The sequence below is a fragment of the Pectinophora gossypiella genome, chromosome 15, assembly GCF_024362695.1.
Source record: "Pectinophora gossypiella chromosome 15, ilPecGoss1.1, whole genome shotgun sequence".
Lineage (NCBI taxonomy): Eukaryota > Metazoa > Arthropoda > Insecta > Lepidoptera > Gelechiidae > Pectinophora > Pectinophora gossypiella.
In genome coordinates, this window is record NC_065418.1 from 6,071,408 (window position 1) to 6,092,685 (window position 21,278).

A 21,278-nucleotide genomic window follows, 5' to 3' on the forward strand; every position below is an offset into this window, starting at 1 on the left:
CTACCCACTGAGCGTAATGTGTTTACCAAGTCGATTATATTCGGAACCTTTAGGTACATAATATATTCACATCTAAACGTGTTTACTACCAATTGATAAAATTAATTGCAGTGGTAAACATCAAAGTTAGAAATGTCTTATAACGGTGATCACCGAATTACATAACATTAATCAACTTTCTTACTTTATTACATTATAACTTGATTTTCTTTATTGTTTTAATCCCAGAAGTAGGTCTTATAATGTAATATTTGCTTTTCTATTAAAACTTGTAAGAGTTATAATAATTATGTTTGTTGTTTACAAATTATCCTCAAGTAGGTAAGTAGTGAATACGATCCCAGGCAAATCAGCTAAAACAAAAAGACAATACAATTTAATAATGAATTAATTACAACATACATACGTACATAAACTCACGCCTATTTCCCACCGGGGTAAGCAGAGACTATAGAATTCCATTTGCTTTGATCCTGACACACTTTTCAAATAAAAAAAAGAATACTTAAATGAAAAATGAAATGAACAATGAATGAATGACAAAATGAACTAATTATAAAGTAATATAGATGTATACCATACATATTAATATATGTAAAACATTTGTAGCAAATAAAAACCGCACACACCTATGTATTCCCTGAAGATTTCATATCACGAGCAACACGCCATAAAGCAAAGGTAGAAGCTGCAAATCTTCGTAATCCTACCGAATTCGCTGCCGACGTGACAACGGATTTATCTCCCTCACATATTGTTTACATTTGTAATAAGATTTAATATCATTTTCAATTCCCGGGGCTTTTACACGCGTATGTAACACAATTGTATTCCATACTCGCAAAATTCTAGTCTAAATAATCTTGAGGAAGGCAACGTGTACGTCAGTCACAGTTTAAGGAAAATGAGTGAGTAATGCTAAAATATAGGACGAAAATATGAAAAAAGAATGTCAAATAACGTTTCTACATGTTGTATACTCACACATATTATATAATGAGGAATAATACTACGTATTGTAACGAAGCATTTCGGACCAACGAGCCTTGTAGCGACATCTAGTGGTTACTGACGTTAACAACGTAATTTTATGATAACACAGATGGCGCTGCAGGGTTATCGATGGGCCCGAACATTTTAATAATTTTCTTTTGTTCTAAATTATTATATTAAAATTATCTGCAACATTTATTTTTGATATATTATAATTATATTGTTTAAATTTTGGGATCAAACAAGTCGATCGATTGTTGTCGTTGATTCGGCGAATTTATGGTTTGGTAGATTTTTTCTAGTTTGGCAACTTTGTTCGTGGTTCTTGTGTCAGACTGACAGCTGGCTGAGCTGAGAGACAGGTTATGGAAAAAAAGAAAAAAAAAAAAAAGAAAAAAAAAAAAAAAGGCTTTTCGGCGGGAAACGGGAACGGGACAGTTGCTTTCTTCATTGAGTAATCTAAATAATTAATACGAAGTGGTGTTTTGTGGTTAATGATCGCATTAAGTTAGTCAGAAGACATTCGCGAGTGTTATTATATTGGAGTATTCAATGAACAAAGTGTATCTGCCTATTTTCGCTTCGTGCTGGGAAGCCGCTTCATAGCTCAAAAGTTTATGCGGACTTTTGAGTTAATTCGTTTGGGGTTCGGAGTAGGAGTCTACTCCGAGGGTGGGGGCTTAGGTTTCATCATCATCATTCATCACCTTTCATCATTTCATTAATCATCAAGAAAAAAAAATACGTAAGACATGGCTGTATGGGCATAGTTCCCTTTGCCTTACCCTTCGGGGAAAACCAAAACAAAAAAAAAAAAAAAAAAGGTTATGGAAAGTGGGGACGTCGCGAGAGCGCCGGAGACTCCACTGCCATAACAATAATGTGGGCAAATTAAAAGCCACGATTTATCGGCGACATCAAGAGCCGATGTCTCGATTTAAATAAACAACTTAACCGAGATGGTGAGTCCTCGTAATTCTTCGTGCATATTTTTGCACCAACTTTGTGATAACCTCGAGGTCCTTGTTTTCAGCAACATCACTGAAATCCCATCGCCTAAGGTCCAGTGGGTGGGTTTAGGTTTCATCCGAGCGATGCCCAACTATCCCGGATGAACCTGTAAGTTATTTTCTTTGTTTTACACTCGTGAGTTGCCTTGCCACGCTGTCAGCTGAACCACATGCTAATCATTGCCATTCCTTGTTGCAGATGGGGTTTTGTTTGTTTTCTTTAAGTTTTTAACGTTTTAACGTTTTTGCAAGTTTTTAACGTCTAACGTTTTGCAAGTTCTATGAAGAAGTTTATGATTGGATCAGACTATTTCAACAAATTTTGTGAATGAAGATTGCTACTGTTTTCTTCTGCGTTTGCAAGTTATTCCAAGCTTCATTACGGCGGAGCTTGCCTTGGTTGTTTGCACGTCGAAGCTTTCCTTTGTGCGGCGCGCATGTGGATGTGCCGCGCCTCTCCTTTTGTCAACACTCCGGATAAGGCCCGGTGAAGGACTGCGAGGTTGACCGGTGGACGTGCAGCCCGCCAGCTGCGTAACAGTTGGCCCGCTGCGCCGCCATCGTCCAGCACGCCCTGGCCTGAGCCGGCCTCAACTCATCACCTGTACGGTATTCCGGAACGCCTCAGGTAGGCCTGATAGTCGGAGGTCCTCGAGTAAGTGAGGTGCCCACAGGTGTACGGACAGTAGTTTTAAATATAGTGCTAGCACATGGTATGTTGCAGAGAGATACTTTACCTAACGGCCCATTTCTTTTTTATGGAATACCATTAAAGCAAAGTGTTTCAGTGGCGCCCTTCTTGGTGAAATTGTCGCTCTGTACAACCATTTAGAATATAAGTGGTGTTGGCATAAACTTTAAGAATTTTTTTTTGTGAAAACAGTGTATTTTTTAATAAAAAAAGTGATGGGATTTTGTGTGAATTGTTTGTGTTTTGTTTGCATCTTAGGTTAAGTTGTGTTTTGTCTTAGCATAAGTAAGGTTCTAGGCCTCATACAGAGACCTAACTTAAATATTTTTTTTTGTACAAAAAGTTAAAACCCAATTTTATGACCAAACTGGTCTAGGGCTTATTGTCATTTTTAGTATTACATTTGTGTTTTCTTTTAACCTTTATAGGTATAAACTACAGGTTGAACCAAATTTTTAATGCTTACTAGCAATTATTTTTTACCAGGATTGAGTACCTATTTTTTTTAAGTAAAATTTGGACAAAAAATATCTATATTAAATGAGTTTTGTAAACATATAGATTTAATTAACAAAACAATTTCACATTTAAAAACAATTATAATTTATTACTTTCTAGTTTTTTTTTAACATTTATAACAGGACATTAGTTAGAAATAGAAATTTAGTAACTTTGTTTCATCATCATTATAGACTGTTGTGTGCCGCTGATGGCAAACATTTTGCTTATTTGTTTTTATTGAAATAATTATAGAACTGTCTTCCAATAACATCTTTATTGAGTAATATTTAGTAGTCAACTTGCTTTACAATCTTAATTTATTCACAACATATTACAACTTACAAATAAACATTTACTTAAAAGTAAACATAACCTTAAACAAAATTTATATAAAACACTGTTGTTTTTTTTATTGTTTTGAAAATTATTTACAGGGATAGACTGAGAATTGATGTTGTGTGATAATTACACTTATTTGGTTTATATTATATGAAAATTTTGTACATATTTTAGAAATTAAGTTTTGGAGGCAGACGGGTACATTTTGAAACATAAATTTACTTCAGTTTACTTCAAACCACTTTTCAATCTTAAAATTATAACTCTGAAACACAACCATGGATATCCAAACTGTTTATTTACATTCACTGCTCCGTGATGAATTAATATATGAAGTGAGTATTCGTGCAGAAGCACCGGCTGATACTGTTCTCAATTTGAAGAAACAGCTTAGGGAGTTGATCACTGGTTTCTCTCCGGATGAAATAATGGACGGTGAACGAAACCACTGGGTTTAGTCCATTCTTTTTGGTCCATGGCCGGGAACCAATCATTAACGGTTCTTTTTATAAAGATGACAATAGGGAATATGAGGTCTCTATGCCAAGGGACGAGTATGCGGGTGAATTTGGGGTCCTTCGGGATATTTTTCAAAAGGTTCGGGATAATATCGAGAAGGCTCACACGACGAACGCGAAGTACTACAATCTGCGACGCCGTAATGTTAATACTTTGCGCGAGGGTCAAGTAGTGTGGCGGAAGACGTACGTACAGAGTGACGCCGCAAATTTTAAAGCCTCGAAACTTGCCCCAAAATACGAACAGTGCGTGATTAAAAAGGTATTGTCACCCTTAGTATACGAATTGGTTTCATTTGGTGGCAAGAACTTAGGTTCTTGGCATATAAAGGATTTAAAAATTTAATTTACAAATTGCCCCGTGTTCCCCTAGTCATATTTCTTTTAAAACAAATTTTTCCGGTTTGGATCGTTGTATTTGGCTCAATTTCAAAATTTACGTTTATGAAGAAAGTTACATTATTTTTCTTTTCATTGGTTAGCTTTCATAACATTTTATAAAAAAAAAATTAAAACTTTGGTGTTTACTTGTGTCGCTAGTAAGGACCTAGTAGGTGACAACCTATTTATACTGTCACGTTTTTTTTAGTAGTCTTTTTGATTTAAAATCACTAGATTTACTAAGATTTTATAAATGTTTTATGTTTAATGTTTTTTGATTTTAGTGTGTTTATGTGTGCGCTGATAAAGGCCCATGCACACTAGCGTCTGCAACGCAGCGTTTTTATGAACGCCCACTTTAGCGTTTCATATTTTTATGTTTTTTTTGTATAGGCGATTATAGCCAACTATTTAAAATAGTTTTTACGTTGCTCGTGTCAACATTTTTTTTTTAGGCATTATAGTAGCCATTTGTTAGGAATTAATTTTTAGATAGGGAACCTTATTAGGTTACTCTTTGTTTTTTTTTCCCTTTTCGACGGAGCGGGTAGTGACTCCTTAAATAAGCCTCTAACAACTGTTGTTTTGTTTTTTGTCTTTGTCTTTAGAATTGGGGTATCGAGTGACACTATGAGAGTCGTCAGCTCAACAGGGGTATGAATGTGGGTGACACCCAGTGAAATGGATACTGGGTGCTACTATATGAAAGAAGTGAAAGGTGATTAATGAATGGCGAAGAATAACAGGTCGGGGTAATTGTTGTGCTTAGGGTTGTGCTGTTTATATGTTGGTTTGTGCTTCGTTACGTTTTTTTTTTATAAATTGTTTAGTTGTCTTGTCTTTTGTGGCAGATTTTTTTTTAAATCGTTAAAATTTAGACTGGTTGTGCGCTCCAGGCTCTATGGCTGAGGGCAGCCGTGTTTCTCACCCAGTTCGAAACCTCTCGTGGGTAGGGGGGTATTGTAACGAAGCATTTCGGACCAACGAGCCTTGTAGCGACATCTAGTGGTTACTGACGTTAACAACGTAATTTTATGATAACACAGATGGCGCTGCAGGGTTATCGATGGGCCCGAACATTTTAATAATTTTCTTTTGTTCTAAATTATTATATTAAAATTATCTGCAACATTTATTTTTGATATATTATAATTATATTGTTTAAATTTTGGGATCAAACAAGTCGATCGATTGTTGTCGTTGATTCGGCGAATTTATGGTTTGGTAGATTTTTTCTAGTTTGGCAACTTTGTTCGTGGTTCTTGTGTCAGACTGACAGCTGGCTGAGCTGTGAGACAGGTTATGGAAAAAAATAAAAAAAAAAAAAAGAAAAAAAAAAAAAAAGGCTTTTCGGCGGGAAACGGGAACGGGACAGTTGCTTTCTTCATTGAGTAATCTAAATAATTAATACGAAGTGGTGTTTTGTGGTTAATGATCGCATTAAGTTAGTCAGAAGACATTCGCGAGTGTTATTATATTGGAGTATTCAATGAACAAAGTGTATCTGCCTATTTTCGCTTCGTGCTGGGAAGCCGCTTCATAGCTCAAAAGTTTATGCGGACTTTTGAGTTAATTCGTTTGGGGTTCGGAGTAGGAGTCTACTCCGAGGGTGGGGGCTTAGGTTTCATCATCATCATTCATCACCTTTCATCATTTCATTAATCATCAAGAAAAAAAAATACGTAAGACATGGCTGTATGGGCATAGTTCCCTTTGCCTTACCCTTCGGGGAAAACCAAAACAAAAAAAAAAAAAAAAAAGGTTATGGAAAGTGGGGACGTCGCGAGAGCGCCGGAGACTCCACTGCCATAACAATAATGTGGGCAAATTAAAAGCCACGATTTATCGGCGACATCAAGAGCCGATGTCTCGATTTAAATAAACAACTTAACCGAGATGGTGAGTCCTCGTAATTCTTCGTGCATATTTTTGCACCAACTTTGTGATAACCTCGAGGTCCTTGTTTTCAGCAACATCACTGAAATCCCATCGCCTAAGGTCCAGTGGGTGGGTTTAGGTTTCATCCGAGCGATGCCCAACTATCCCGGATGAACCTGTAAGTTATTTTCTTTGTTTTACACTCGTGAGTTGCCTTGCCACGCTGTCAGCTGAACCACATGCTAATCATTGCCATTCCTTGTTGCAGATGGGGTTTTGTTTGTTTTCTTTAAGTTTTTAACGTTTTAACGTTTTTGCAAGTTTTTAACGTCTAACGTTTTGCAAGTTCTATGAAGAAGTTTATGATTGGATCAGACTATTTCAACAAATTTTGTGAATGAAGATTGCTACTGTTTTCTTCTGCGTTTGCAAGTTATTCCAAGCTTCATTACGGCGGAGCTTGCCTTGGTTGTTTGCACGTCGAAGCTTTCCTTTGTGCGGCGCGCATGTGGATGTGCCGCGCCTCTCCTTTTGTCAACACTCCGGATAAGGCCCGGTGAAGGACTGCGAGGTTGACCGGTGGACGTGCAGCCCGCCAGCTGCGTAACAGTTGGCCCGCTGCGCCGCCATCGTCCAGCACGCCCTGGCCTGAGCCGGCCTCAACTCATCACCTGTACGGTATTCCGGAACGCCTCAGGTAGGCCTGATAGTCGGAGGTCCTCGAGTAAGTGAGGTGCCCACAGGTGTACGGACAGTGTTTTAAACATAGTGATATCCCATGGTTGTTACGGAGTGACAATTAACCTGACGGACCAAAGCGCGACCTGTCTCCCTCCATAGGGTTTCTACCTACCTATGGATAATTAAATTTGTATATTTAAAATATACATTGTACAAATTCAAGGGAGTTTTCTTTGTCTCATGCTCACCGGTCTATAACATCTAGCTGTGCCCTTCAGGTAAACACCACTTTATAAATTTCTGAAACATATATGTAACTTTCATCATACCATTTCCTATTACACCTGCCTTGCATAGGTAGTCAAAAATCTAGTGTTTCAGTATGGAACGGCAACTCTCCGCTCTCCACCGGCGGCTGAGCTAGCTGTACCTCACCCCTCCTTGGTCGTACTTTATTCTACAATCGTATAGGCGTCAGACGTCACACTGATGAGCGAGTACGGTAACGTCAATGTGTAGTGTCCGTATAAAACGAGACTTTTTTGTATGAAATAATAATAATAAAAATATTTATTTGACCATAAGAACAAGTTTAGGATAATAGATTAAAACTAAAACATAAGCTTCAAAACATGAACCCTGCTCCTTAAATTAAGTTAGCCTGTATCTTAAGGAGCAGTGGTCAGTGCATGCGAGATAACAGTACAATACCAGTGTTATAACAGCTTGTGCGGGTTTAAAATACACAATTAATACTTAATAAAATAAATAAAAAAAAATAAAATTAAAAATTCTTAATATTAGTATTCATATTTGTTAGAGTGTATGTGTGTGTGAGTGTGAGTGTGTGTGTTTGTGGGGTCTGGGGTCTGCTTCAACATGAATGGCGAGAAGTGGGTGTTCGTTTTATACAACTTTGCCGACGTATTCGGGGATCTAGGCGTGATACTATGTTATATTTTTTATTCTTGTTATTTTGCCTCGTCACAGTCATTCCTTTAGGTGGCAGAATTATTTGAAAACTTATTACACTCTCTTCAGATAGGTATAATAATATATTGCTTGATGTTTAGGCAGTTATTATCATAATTAAAACACATTATACCGGGTTCTCACAGCGTTAAAATCAGGGATATGAGACGTCATCCCGTGATCATGGCACTTGCAAACTATTGCAGTCGGTTTACACTATATTATTAGAATAATTATTATAAAAAACACATAATACCGGGTTCTTACCGCGTTAAAACCAGGGATTTGAGAATCCCGATATTCGAACTAGTGTTCAAATATCGGGAACGTATTTTGTGTTTTAATAATAATTATTCTAATAATATAGTTTACACCGATTATCTATACCTATATTATATAACGACATGGAAGGCAGGGTTGCCTTTGCAGTATGTGCTAGGTACATAAGTCGGATATACTTACAGAGTATACAGATACTACGTAACATATCTCATGTCAGTTATAATAAACGAATTGCGTGCCTTTCGGATTAAACCTGGTTAATACATAATCCTCTTTTCAGAGACAAAATTTGTGCATTGTTTATAATAAACATTTATATCTATCTAATATAGTAAGTTTAATTAACCTACCGACTCCATTATCCCTTTTTCACGGGGTCCCCTTACCTAACCAGAAGATTTGACAGGACCGATTTTTTGCAGAAGCGACTGCCTGTCTAACCTTCCAGCCAGCGAAGGGAAAACCAGCCCAATGCTGAAAAATGCATTTCTCGGGAATGTGGGTTTCCTCACCATGTTTTCCTTCACCACTGAGCACGTGATAATCATTTATGATCCAAACATGAATTCGAAAACAAATTCTACATACATTGGTTGGTTTAGGCCTGTTCTGGGATTTAAACCTGCGACCCCAAAGTGAGAGGCAAGCGTTCTACCAACTAGTTTAAAAGATAACCATATTATATTGTTGCTCCTATGATAGAGCTTGTAGTATGTAAAAAAAACTTTTTAATTTAAGCACAACAGATACTTAACCGACAACATTCTCCGAAAATATTACATCAGACTTTCTTATACCACGATTTGTATTTCATGTTCTTATTTTCTATTACAGAACGCAACAAGTCAGGATCGTTGGATGAAGCCGAAGAAGACAGCAGTGACAACGGCGGTAGCACTCCCAAGAAGAAAACGGTCATTGAAGAACAATGGGAGAGGTCAGGCGGCTTCGAACTCACGTCTGTGGAACAAGAGACTTATGAGAAGTACTTCTATGGCACTGAACATTGGAACTACTTTACCAACGACGAAGACCTTGGCCCTGTTATCCTGTCGATAAAACAGGAAACGCTCAACGGTAGAGATCAGTTTAGGTAAGTACAGTAACATAACTAATAAAAAAATAATAATGAATTAAAATGTTTTAAAGGGCCTCTACGTGTTGGCTTCGGCTCCACACTCGCCTTCCAAAAGTCAGGGACTTCATAGTCCCGAGATACAGAAAGAACATTAAAAATAATAATGACATTCCACCAAAGTCTAACATGCATCAAACCACCCACACTAAGGTTGCTTCAATAAGCAGTAATTCTCAATACATGCCGCATCGTCAGGAAGTTCCTACCCCTGAGACAATAAAACCGCTTGGCTACGTGACTATTGATACTACTACCGTAATACTAGTAGTATATCTATGCCCGTGGCGCTTGAAAGTTGAACCTCTTCTGAGAGAATTATAAATATATACATGAAAATAATCATAATATTTCACACCACATTTAGAGTACGTGTTGGCTTAGGCCCCACGCACGCCTTCCAAGAGCTACATAGACAAATACATAGACAAAAATACATTTAATGTAATATCCGTGATGGCGTGAACCGTGGTAGCCCATGGTAGAACGCTTGCCTCTCACTAGAGGTCGCAGGTTGGAATCCAGCACAGGCCTAAACCAATGATTGTCAAATTTGCTTTCGAATTCATGTTTGGATCATTAATGATTATCACGTGCTCAGCGGTGAAGGAAAACATAGAGAGGAAACCCGCATTCCTGAGAAATGCATTTTTCGAAGGTATGTGATGATGTGATCTGTATTGGACTGATTTTCCCTTCGCGGGTTGGAAGGTGAGACAGGCAGTCGCTTCTGTAAATAAAAAACCGGATCTGTCAAATCTTCAGGTTAGGTAAGCGGACCCCGTTAAAAAAACGGGATAACGCTAGGGAAATGATGAATATGCGTGATAGCCATCTTCGGAGAACTCGTGGCATGCACCGTAGTATCACTCGTAGTCAGTCGTAGTCAGTCGTAGTCAGTCGTAGTCAGTCGTAGTCAGTCGTAGTCAGTCGTAGTCAGTCGTAGTGAGTCGTAGGCAGTCGTAGTCGTGGGTTCAGTCCTGGCTCGACCTCTAAACCACTGAATTCGACTTTATGAGTTTGGATTCATGTTTGGATCATAGATAATTAATATCACGTGATTTCCAGGATTTGTTTTCGGTTAATGGCAATAGACTCTCCCCCTATTACATAGGACTTAAACATAGCTGGCGAGAGTTGGGTGTATAAAATGTACTACGTCTCTGCCTGTTACTTCGGGGGTACAGGTGTGATGCTAATTGTATCGTATCTAGCCTACTCGATCCCACTGCTAGGCAAAGGCCTCCCCTCGCTTTATCCACTCCTCTTGACAAATGCTATGCTAACATAAAAACAAAATGAGGCAATTCGTCAAAAAGTATCTGCAAGGTACATAAACAAAAATGTCGCGTCGGGGACAATTTCAACGTGAGATCGATAAGATAGGTATTTAGATATTTAGATCCGTTGCGACTCAGTATCGAGTCCGGAATTTGGGCTCGCCACAGAAGGAATTCGCTTTACACCAAGTTAATTATATTACGCGGAATTAAATGAAGCTGCCTGTCGGTTTACGGTGAAACGAATATGTGTACGTGGTTAGACTACAAGTTATTTATCACGACCTATTTTCACGTGTTATTTACCAACGTACCACGACAAAGTTGGTTTAACAGAAAGGTGCGGTGTGGGTACTTAGTTCATCTTGCGATGGATGTGCTTCTGACTACCCCAATTAGGGATTTAGTTGTGATTATATGTTGTGTTACGTGTGTTAAATTTATTCAAAAACGACATTGGTATAGGTCTATTTCCCATTGGGGGAGGTAGAGGCCAGGGAATTTCACTCACGTACTACAATCCTGACACACCGCTTTCGCTCCTTCGAAACTCATCATCACATGTTTGGCTGCAGGAATTATCGTATCTCGTTCAAATGAAAGATAGTTTTTATTTGAATTTCCAAATGTATACACATCTATTTACTTCATTTTGGCCCCGGGTTCGAATCCCGGTGGGGACAAATCACAAAAATCACTTTGTGATCCCTAGTTTGTTTTGGACATTACAGACTGATCACCTGATTTTCCAAAAAGTAGGGTGATCCGTGCTTCGGAAGGCACGTTAAGCCGTTGGTCCCAGCTACTTACTGATGTAAGTACGTAGTCGTTACATGAGTCATGTCAGGTGCCTATGGCGGCTCAGTAATAACCCTCGGTAATAAGGGTTGATGGGGTTGGTAATCCATCACAATCCATACGATAGAAGAAGTAGTTTCACAAATGGACAGACGACAACAGGCACATTTAATATCGATATCCAAATGGTGATCCACTATAATAGATAGATACAGGGAGTTAAAAAGGCCACATCGAAGCAATTCATCTAAAAAATTCAATATTGCAATTTGACATTTGCGCATATTAAAGTAAGTGCGCAATGCAACCAAATGTCAAATAGCAATAATGCTTTTTTAGATGAATTGCTTCGATGTGGCCATTTTAACCCTCAGGTAAAACGCTCATCATTTGTAAATACACCCATGACATTAGACAAAACGTTACCCTTTAGAAAAAAGCAGGATTAAATAGATGGAATAAACTTGGTTTACTTCGCTTGCAAGTGTATAAATTCCTACCTACATGTTCTTTATTTATTGTATTTGTTCGAGCATGATATTATGTTGCAAATTGGAAGCAACGATGGTGAATGCCGGTGTACAGACAAACCAAAGTTGGTTTTTGTTGCACCGTCATCTGTAAACCATCCACCACCACTCCACCACATCCATCCACTGTGTTTCCATCTTGGAACTTCGTATCAACAGTGGCTGCAAGTTGTCTTTGATTACTTGTGGCTCTGCTCACCCCATTTGGGATTACGGGCGTGAGTTTATGTATGTATGTATGTATGTCAACTGTAAAAAATTGTATAAATAAATAAACTAATTTTTCGGATATTTGTCAACCCAAGTGCGAGAAACAACCTCATAAGTTACTCATAATGAGCACATTATAAGGGCAAACATTTGACGAGGGACTGGTGGACGCTAACGGTGCTTTGTGCCTGTCTCTGGCAAAACCTAGTTAGTGTAAGGGCCTGCGGTACATTGCACAGACCTAAACACACATTATAAAAGAGACAACAGTAACTGTCGTAACTATAAACGTTTGCTTGGAGTTTTATTATGGATATGTATGTGTCTGTGTGTGTGCGGAGGGAAAACCAGTCCAATACAGGTTAGGTCACATACCTCCGAAAAATGCATTTCTAGGGAATGCGGGTTTCCTCACGATGTTTTCCTTGACCCCTTTTATTATTATGGGTATCTGTGTGACGATAAGAATTGTGTAAGTACTATTTCTTTATTGCCCAGTCATACATACAGTCATACATTAACTCACGTCCGTTATCCCAAATGGAATGGGCAGAGCCACAAGTAGCCAATATCGATTAGAACTCCTTAGATGGATATGATGGACCTTTTGGTGAGAAAGGATCAGTCTATCACCCAAAACAATTGTTACAAAAAATAACAAAAAAATATTTTTTCTAACATGATAAATTGATCACATGATTTATCCCCTTCTCATCGTAATCATCTTATCACCGTGATAACCAATTCCAAACTAAAATATTTTTATGTTTATAAACATTTTCCTGTACAGACCTTGACAATAAGAAAATCAACCGTTACTAGAATAGCCACAATATACTAATAGTACTACCAGAAATAGTTTAGGTTAGTTGGACCATGTTATTTCATATGCCATAACAAACTTTCAAAAATATATACTCATAATTTTTTATAATATAATTCTGGACTGTTGGCATATCAGCGTTTCCGTAATTCACCACACTCGACCTTGAAGCTTCGGTGTCAGGGTTAACGATGGCTTGGCACGCAACTCTTAAGAAGAGTTATACATACTTCACTAAGGTTTATTCATAGTTTTAGAATTATTGAGCACAATTAATACGTGTCCGTTCGTCTCTGAAGAGTTCTTTTGTGTATCTTCGAAGCCCGTGGTCCAATTCTGATATAATTATGGGACCGTCTGAAATCAGTCCACAATTAACAAAGACATCAACAATCATACGTCATCCCTATCATATTCATCGGGAAAATTTAACAAGACCGTTTTTTACAGAAGCGGCTGCCTGGTTGAAAGTGCAGCCCGCGCAGGGAAAACCAGCCCAATATAAAATAACTATTACAACTATTTTTATTTTATGTATATGTTACGGCTAATACCCGAAGTGCGGCTACACCTAGTTATAGCCGGTTAGAACTACCCACCCACTAGCCACTACTAGCCACTACCACTAGCCACTAGGTGTAGCCACTTACTGGGTTTAACCAAGAGTAAGTGGCTACACTTAGTTCTAACGGGCTAAAACTAGGTGTAGCCACACTTCGAGTATTAATCGTAACATATACATAAAATAAAAAATGCATACTGCCAAACATACTCTTATTTTTGAAGCAGATAAATAAAGTTTTAACTCGCAGTTCAGCCAACAATGTGTCTGTTTCCCGTGTAAATGGCCCCGTAGTTCGTTTCCCGTTAGGGCTAAGTGTTGATCTTTGTTTTAACGTGTTTACTCCTAGATTTGTGTTTGTGTTCATTTGCTTGTGGACCTACGATGGAATCCCTACTAAAGTACGCCGTCTCATTATTTAACTATTCACACATTTATTATGCAAACTATTTATATTAATCCTTGAAAGTTTCTACATTCAGTCACAGAAACGACCCATTCAAAAAGATCAGTAATCCATTCGCATCGCGGTCCGAACCGTTTGCGGTCCGAAACTACTATAACTCAAAAAATATATACTTATTCAGTGAGTAACATAGTTATGTTTTCAATCGATCATTTTTACAGAATTCTTTTTATTCATTTTTTGCAAGAGAAGTGAATGAGTGAGTGAAGGGAATTGCATAGTCTCTGTTTACCCCGAAATAGGCATGAGTTTATGTAAGTATGTATATTTTTTATCGAACGTCTCAGGCGCCTAAAGCTAATGCCGCTTCTCACAACCTGTAAGGCCGATGAAAAGTTAAGACCCCAGAAAGTCAGGTTTACAAAGAACTATGAAGGAAAACAGTTGCAGCTTTGCAAAAAATCTTCTTTACATTTACGTCATAGTTTAAGTTTATGCAAGATATTTTAATTAAGACTAATTTACTTGGCTATTCCCCGAGGATTTGTAAAGGAAGTTTTGAACGTTGAAGATGCAATGCTGTTTACTTCCCGGGCGGTCTTCCTAGACATAATTAAAATATTAAACATGACTCTGTAGAATGATAGAGAATTATACTTTATTTTAAGCAAAAGCTTTCTGTCGCACACAGATGTTGATATGCTCTGCGTGGTGTGTAGAATAGAGGATGGTAAAGAATACAGCTTCTTTGAGTTGACCACGTTATTATTATTAATTAAGCGCGCACAATTATACGTTTCTTGCAGTTGATCGTAGAAGAAAGAAAAGATATTGCCATGTTATGCATTAAAAAGTAAAAAAATATAATTGGTTGATTGTTGCCAACACTTTCCATACTTTAATTTGGCTTAAATTTGATACAAACCTAAACTCATCATCATCATCATCAGCCCATTAACGTCCCCACTGCTGGGGCACGGGCCTAATCCTAAACTCACGAACGTAAAATCTTATCTTATCTGGGGTGGGCAGAGCCACAAATAATCAGCTACTTTTGACTTGTTAGTATACTAACTTTGCATGCTTATGTTATGGCCAAATAAATATGCTGTACTTACTTAAATATTATGTATTGTTACCACCTAAAATACCATACTTGTGCAATAAATGAATTGATTGATTGATTACTTATAATAATTTAAACTCATTAAGTCGAATTCAGTGGGTTATAGCCCGAACCGGGATCGAACCCGAAACTTAGATGTAATTCACGAGCTCTCTAAACAGGGCTATCACGGATTAAAATAATATTATAACTTTAATTTAATTTAATATTGAAGGAAACGAATAACGAAGGTAGCAGACGTATACAATAACTTTGAGAGTGAACATGATATTAAAAATACTCACGAAAGCGAAAAATACTTTTCATATTTAAGCTGTTTTGAGATTCCTGTTTGTTTGCAACACCTTTAAGGCACTATTCTAATTGAATTCTTACAGTTTACGATGGTGAGGTCATAGCTCTAGCCTGTTAATTATGGCTGGCAAACATTTTACAAAGGCCTATTCCGTTTTACACCTCAATGTTCTTAATTAAACTGCACCCTTGAATGGCGTTTCTATTTACATTACCTAGAAGGTATTTCGAACTGACGAATCCCACGGACATAGACGTTTTGGACAATGGATAAGTGTACTTAGAGTGAAACAGTTGGTAGATTGTTAGTTAAAGACCGTGGTGATCGTGTTGAATTATTAACTATCTCATCATACTTCATTACGTAGTCTATCGTACTTATTATATTAAAAAGTTTAATGCATAGCTCGTACAAAGCTGGGAAATGATTTTAGAAATTGTTTTCGAAGCAATAATAAAATATAAATATAGAAATATAAATAATTTATTGCGACCATGTTTGTGTTCGTACAAATTGTGGTGTTATTATAAAAATACAGTAGAAAGTATTATAGTATCAACAGAATAGATATACCTATCGACAGCATCGATACTATCGATATTGAAACTTCTTCAAATATAATATTGATTTTAGTCTAATAATAATTATTACATATAATTGATAATATCGATTCTGTCGATTGTAAAATAATTGCAATTTAAATCGATTATATTGCAATAATCGATTATAGCGAGGTATTAGTTAAAATACTATTGTTGCATACACCTTTGAGCAACAAAACAATACAATACAAAAACTCTTTATTGCACTTAAATCATATTAAATCATCAACAATTAACAATCATCATCAATCAACAGGCGGCCTTATTGCTAAGGTAGCAATCTCTAACTATCCTTCAGTTTATTTAATTAGATCTGTTTTTAACACTCATGAACGAATAAATATATTTATTTTCATAGAAAATAATCGATTATTAATCGATATACAGTCGATTACCGGGCAACACTAGTTCCCAGAAATTATCAATCTTTATTTTTACAAATAGAAAATAAAAATATACTTTATTGCATACACAAAAAAAAAACTTACGTCTATTTACTAATGTAATAAAATGTAAAATAATAATACCTAGTATAAAAATCTGTTAACTACATTGCCAACATTGAAATATTGGCTCGGTGAAAAACGTCACATCGCATGCCACCAATTTAGATTTGACATGAAACCTGGCAGATATTTAGCGAAACGGATTACTCTAGTCGCTCAAAATGGCAACGCTATCAGGCTTTTGGACACTTTCCTGCGGTGTGATAGAATTATTTAACATCAGGGAGGTTAAAATGGCCGCATCGAAGCAATTCATTTAAGAAAGCAATATTGCAATTTGACATTTGCGCATATAAAAGTAAGCGCGCAATGCAAACAACTGTCAAATAGTAATTGCTTTCTTAAATGAATTGCTTCGATGTGGCCATTTTAACCCCTCTGGTTATATTGGTAGTCTCTTCTTCTTATCGTGTGGGTTAACCCTAGTGTCTGGGTTATGATTGAGCTGACAAAGGCCCCTGACATGGCTCATGTAACGATTACTCACTTACATCAATAGTAACAGGGACCAACGGCTTAACGTCCCACTAGGGTCGACTAATTCTATCAAATATTTTTTCCTCTCAGACGACGCCCTGAGCCGAGGTGCCCAACTGGCCACCCTCAGGCCTGTTGTCTTAAACTTTGTACCGGGTAAGGGGCCTTCAGCGCTCCCAAGCAAGCAAGTAGATAATGCCATCTGGGGCAAATCTACAATAAGTCACATCAAAAAAAAACTTTAAGTTAGATATGCATAAGGTAGGTAGGTATTTTGTACAAATGAAAGTTGTAACAATAGAGTAAACTATAATACCCAGCGTAAGTGATGTACAATACAAGTTTGATTCCAAAACTACTTAGCTATTCTATTTGAATTGTATTGTTAAAGGGATTAAATAATAACCTGTTATTACTACATAAGAAACACATAGAACTTATCTAGTTAGATTATTGTCTTAATATTTAGAATGTTAATACCTCTTTCTTGAGTTTTATTTTCCTACTGAAACGGTAAGTAAGTGATTCATAAAACTTCCACGTTTTGATATCAAACTTTAACTTTAGAACACGTATTGAAAAATTGCAGTTTGTGAAACTTATCCCTATATTTCTCATAGGTACAGCGATAAAGATCGTGACTTCGTACAACGGGATTACAAGCTTCCAACTTTAACAAGGCTTGAGGCGAGAGTATCCGACGCATCATACAAAATTATTTCACCTACGTGTTTTATACTAATGTACCTTATAAACGGTGCTCTCACGCGCCGCACATTAAACATGATGAATAAATAATAAGATCTCACGGTCGGAAACTGAAATAGAATCCAACTTATTACACTGAACCATACAACGCGCAAGTTATGCGCGCAATTTTACCTTGGTTATCATTCTTAGTAAATATTCTAAAAATTTGAGAAGACAGAGGCTTTTGTGACGTGCCGTCAAAATCGAGACACAGTACAAAAATGTCTCTGTTCACATCGCAATAGGGGGGAGATTGCAGGCACCGCGAATGCCGACGTTTTCATTATTCTCCGCTATGAGAAAACTGAAACGGCCGAGACAGCCGGAATTTAATTAAAAATGCTGTGATGTTCATATTTTTAGCATTTGGTAGGTACTAGTCCGCAAACGGCGCTGAATAAAGCTCGTCACTAGATGAAGTTAACTTGGGAATGGAACAATGGACGTGTTCACTGTAAAACCGAATTGGAAAACAGTGATATTGAAGCCAGAAAAAGGGTAAAGATTGGATAGTTTTAGATTTCAACAAAACCTGCATTTAGCAAATAGTATATTTATTACTGAACTGGGATAATGCTATTAAACATCTAGTCAGAAGACAAGTTTAGTTACTTATCTTGCAATTGCAGCTACTCTTCGCTCCTACATTAAGTAAGTAGACGTTATTCATTACATGAATAGAACAAAATAAATCAGATGATTTCTGACATAATTTACGGTCACGAGTACTAATGTATACACTTTGAAACCATATCACATTAACTTTTTTGACAAATTAAACCGTAAGTCTTATTAAATGTCAAATATGATATTGCGACAGGGTTCTAAAGTGGGTACATGATATTGCTCATGACTGTACTCCTACATTAATATTATAATATACCACTACAGAATGTTCGATATATTGAAAATTATCTCGTAAAAGGCAGAAATTAAAATTCCAATATATGATTGAATGCATTTATTCGTTGCAAAGTATTCTTATATTACTTATATATTATTTTCATTTTAATAAGTAACTTCAAAAACTACATGAAAATTCTTCACAAATAAATTGCAGATCTGTAAAAATTCGAGCCGATTCTATATTAAGAGACTGGGTCAGCGAAATGAATTTACCCTTGTCTGTGTGTTGACATTCCTCTGTGTGCTTGCAGGCCTTTTTACACAGAAACCTTAAACAGCCTTTGTTCGACGGTAAATTTTAATTTCGCATGATAACGCTGTCGGACAAATAGTTCACAGTACATCTGATCTGAATGGTATCTAACAAAGTGTAGTGGTTTGAATCTTGCACCGCAGTAGTAACATTTGGTTTTAAAATGGCGGGTTGGTTTTCTTAAACGGCCAATTCTCTCGGTGTCTGGCTTTCACTACCGTACTTGTTCTAAGCTGAATTTATAGCCAGCGACAAAAGTTTGAATTTTCTATTCAACTTATAACCCCGGACAATGTCTTATTGTAAATTCTTGGAAGAAGATACCTACCTACTCGTATATTAAAGAGACATCCTGTCTTGATAGAACTGGTATTGATGATGTGGTGATATCGATCTTCTTCAACGTAAATAACCAACCAAGAGCGGCTGATAGCTATGTCTCACTGATTCTCTGCTCCTTTTCTTCCGTTGTGTTGGTTATGAGGTTGATTACCAACCTCATCAACCCTGCCCTGCTGTGGGCTATCTGTTTATTTATTCAGTTTATCCCCGATTGTGTCCACAGTTACACTGATATGTCACTCACTAAGAGCCACGCTCTTGTCGGTGTAGCATTCTCCATGCTTCTTTTTTTAGGGAAAAATAGGGCAGTGGTTTCCCTTTTGCCTTCCACCCTGCCTTCCTGACGCGAGTGGGATATCGCCCAGAGTAGTCTATTTCAAAGCCGTACTAGGACTCCTCTCCTCCGCCTCTGAATAGTACTGACTGTTACCCTCTGCCCCCTCTCACACACACTTACTGTCTGCTCTGTGTTTGCTCTGTGTGTCTCACTGAGTTGCCCTCTGTCAGGTTCCAGGTTACAATCCCTGTAACTTGCCCCTTCCGTCCGGTATTGTCATACCGATGGCTCCCATCTACGCCTCTGCAACCGATGAGGTCATCACCCGTATCCCTGGGCAAGGGACACTCATACGTACACAGTATAAATTTACATAACATTTAAACCAACCACTATCCAGTTTATTAATACAAGGGGACGTAAGCTTAAATTATCCGTTACCACTCTCAAGCCCGACCATTTACATACATATCTGACCATTGTACATCGACCTAATGCCGAGATAAGCCGCAGTCGCGTAAATACTCGTATTCCATATAACAGTATTGACATAAACCTATCTAGAGACCTTTTACATTTAGAATAGGGTTTCCATAAGTTTCAAAATTGGGGACAAGTTTTAAAATAAAACTGCATTGGAGCTGAAAATATGCAAGGAATAAACTGCAGCGTGGAGTAAACAGTAACCATACAATATATACAAAGTTAGCTAAAAAAATTTTTGGGGGATTGGCGGGTAACATAAGTTGTATTTTGTCTTGTTTTCTCTCCACGTTGGGATAGACAGCAGTCGCTTCGCTAAAAAATATGTCCGTTAATTTCTAAGATTAAAAGCCACAGATATTCCAACCAGTCTTGATATTAGAGTCTAAGACGCCGAAGACGGATATTGCTCCATAGATAATCCAATATACTGGAAAGGATGAAATCCCTAGGCAGTTTTTAGGTAGACATAATACAGAGGGTTTGTGACTCCGTACCGAATAGGCACGTAGGTAGGATGATTCTAAGTTAATATCAAGTGGAATTTTCCGTCCCTAAATTCTTGTTTGTTTTTAATTATTTTCAAGTATAAACTCAGAGTCGTGATCTGAATCATCCCTGAATATTTTCGTTACGCTGTCACTAGCGCATTGCATTATAATGCTATGCCTATAATGAGCTACCGAACGCATTTTTTTTTTCTCCGCTCTCAACCCATTAGCTACTTCCCTGCAAAAGAGACCCTAAAATAAACCAGATAAACGTTAAGGCGGCGATAATGGGACGACAGCCCCGTACTGAGAGCAAATAATGTAACACTGTTTCGGACTTACATAGTGAAAGCGTAAAAGCCACTCCGTCCAAATTCACGGCGGGAGCTTATTCAAATCCTAATGTTATTTCGTCAAGAGTTTCCACGGTAAAGGCCATGTTTCTACATCTTTTAGTAGGGTTTCCATAAATATTAAATAGAATTAGATGTGCAATTTATTTATGTTGTGGATAGTGTGTTACTCACTGGCTTCAGTTACCATTAGTTTTGGTACATTTACAGTACAGTATTTTATGATTTTTGTGTTCATAACACTCACAAAACTCACAAAATGACGACAAATTAGATCGAAAAATTTCGCATGGACAGGAGGAGGACTCGGTGGTGTAATGGTTAATACGCTCGTCCCGGCTTGACAAGAGCTGCGAGTTCAAGCCCCGTCCGAGTCAGAATTATAATATTGCCACCAGGCACAAATCCTGGAAACCATGTTTACCTA

General features: G+C 37.4%; 1 protein-coding gene and 1 long non-coding RNA gene across 2 annotated transcripts in view; both read left to right on the plus strand.

Moving 5' to 3' along the window:
* The window catches only part of LOC126373061 (uncharacterized), a 148,787-nt gene that overhangs the window by 105,579 nt on the left and 21,930 nt on the right, over positions 1 to 21,278 (plus strand). Inside the window, exon 7 of the mRNA XM_050019022.1 lies at positions 9,081 to 9,339. Coding sequence (XP_049874979.1) covers positions 9,081 to 9,339 — 259 coding nt within the window. The remainder of the gene's footprint in view (positions 1 to 9,080; positions 9,340 to 21,278) is intronic.
* LOC126373258 (uncharacterized) lies at positions 1,155 to 3,539 on the plus strand. The gene is made up of 3 exons (XR_007567291.1): positions 1,155 to 1,355; positions 1,818 to 2,112; positions 2,203 to 3,539. It is a non-coding gene; the product is annotated as an uncharacterized LOC126373258 (long non-coding RNA).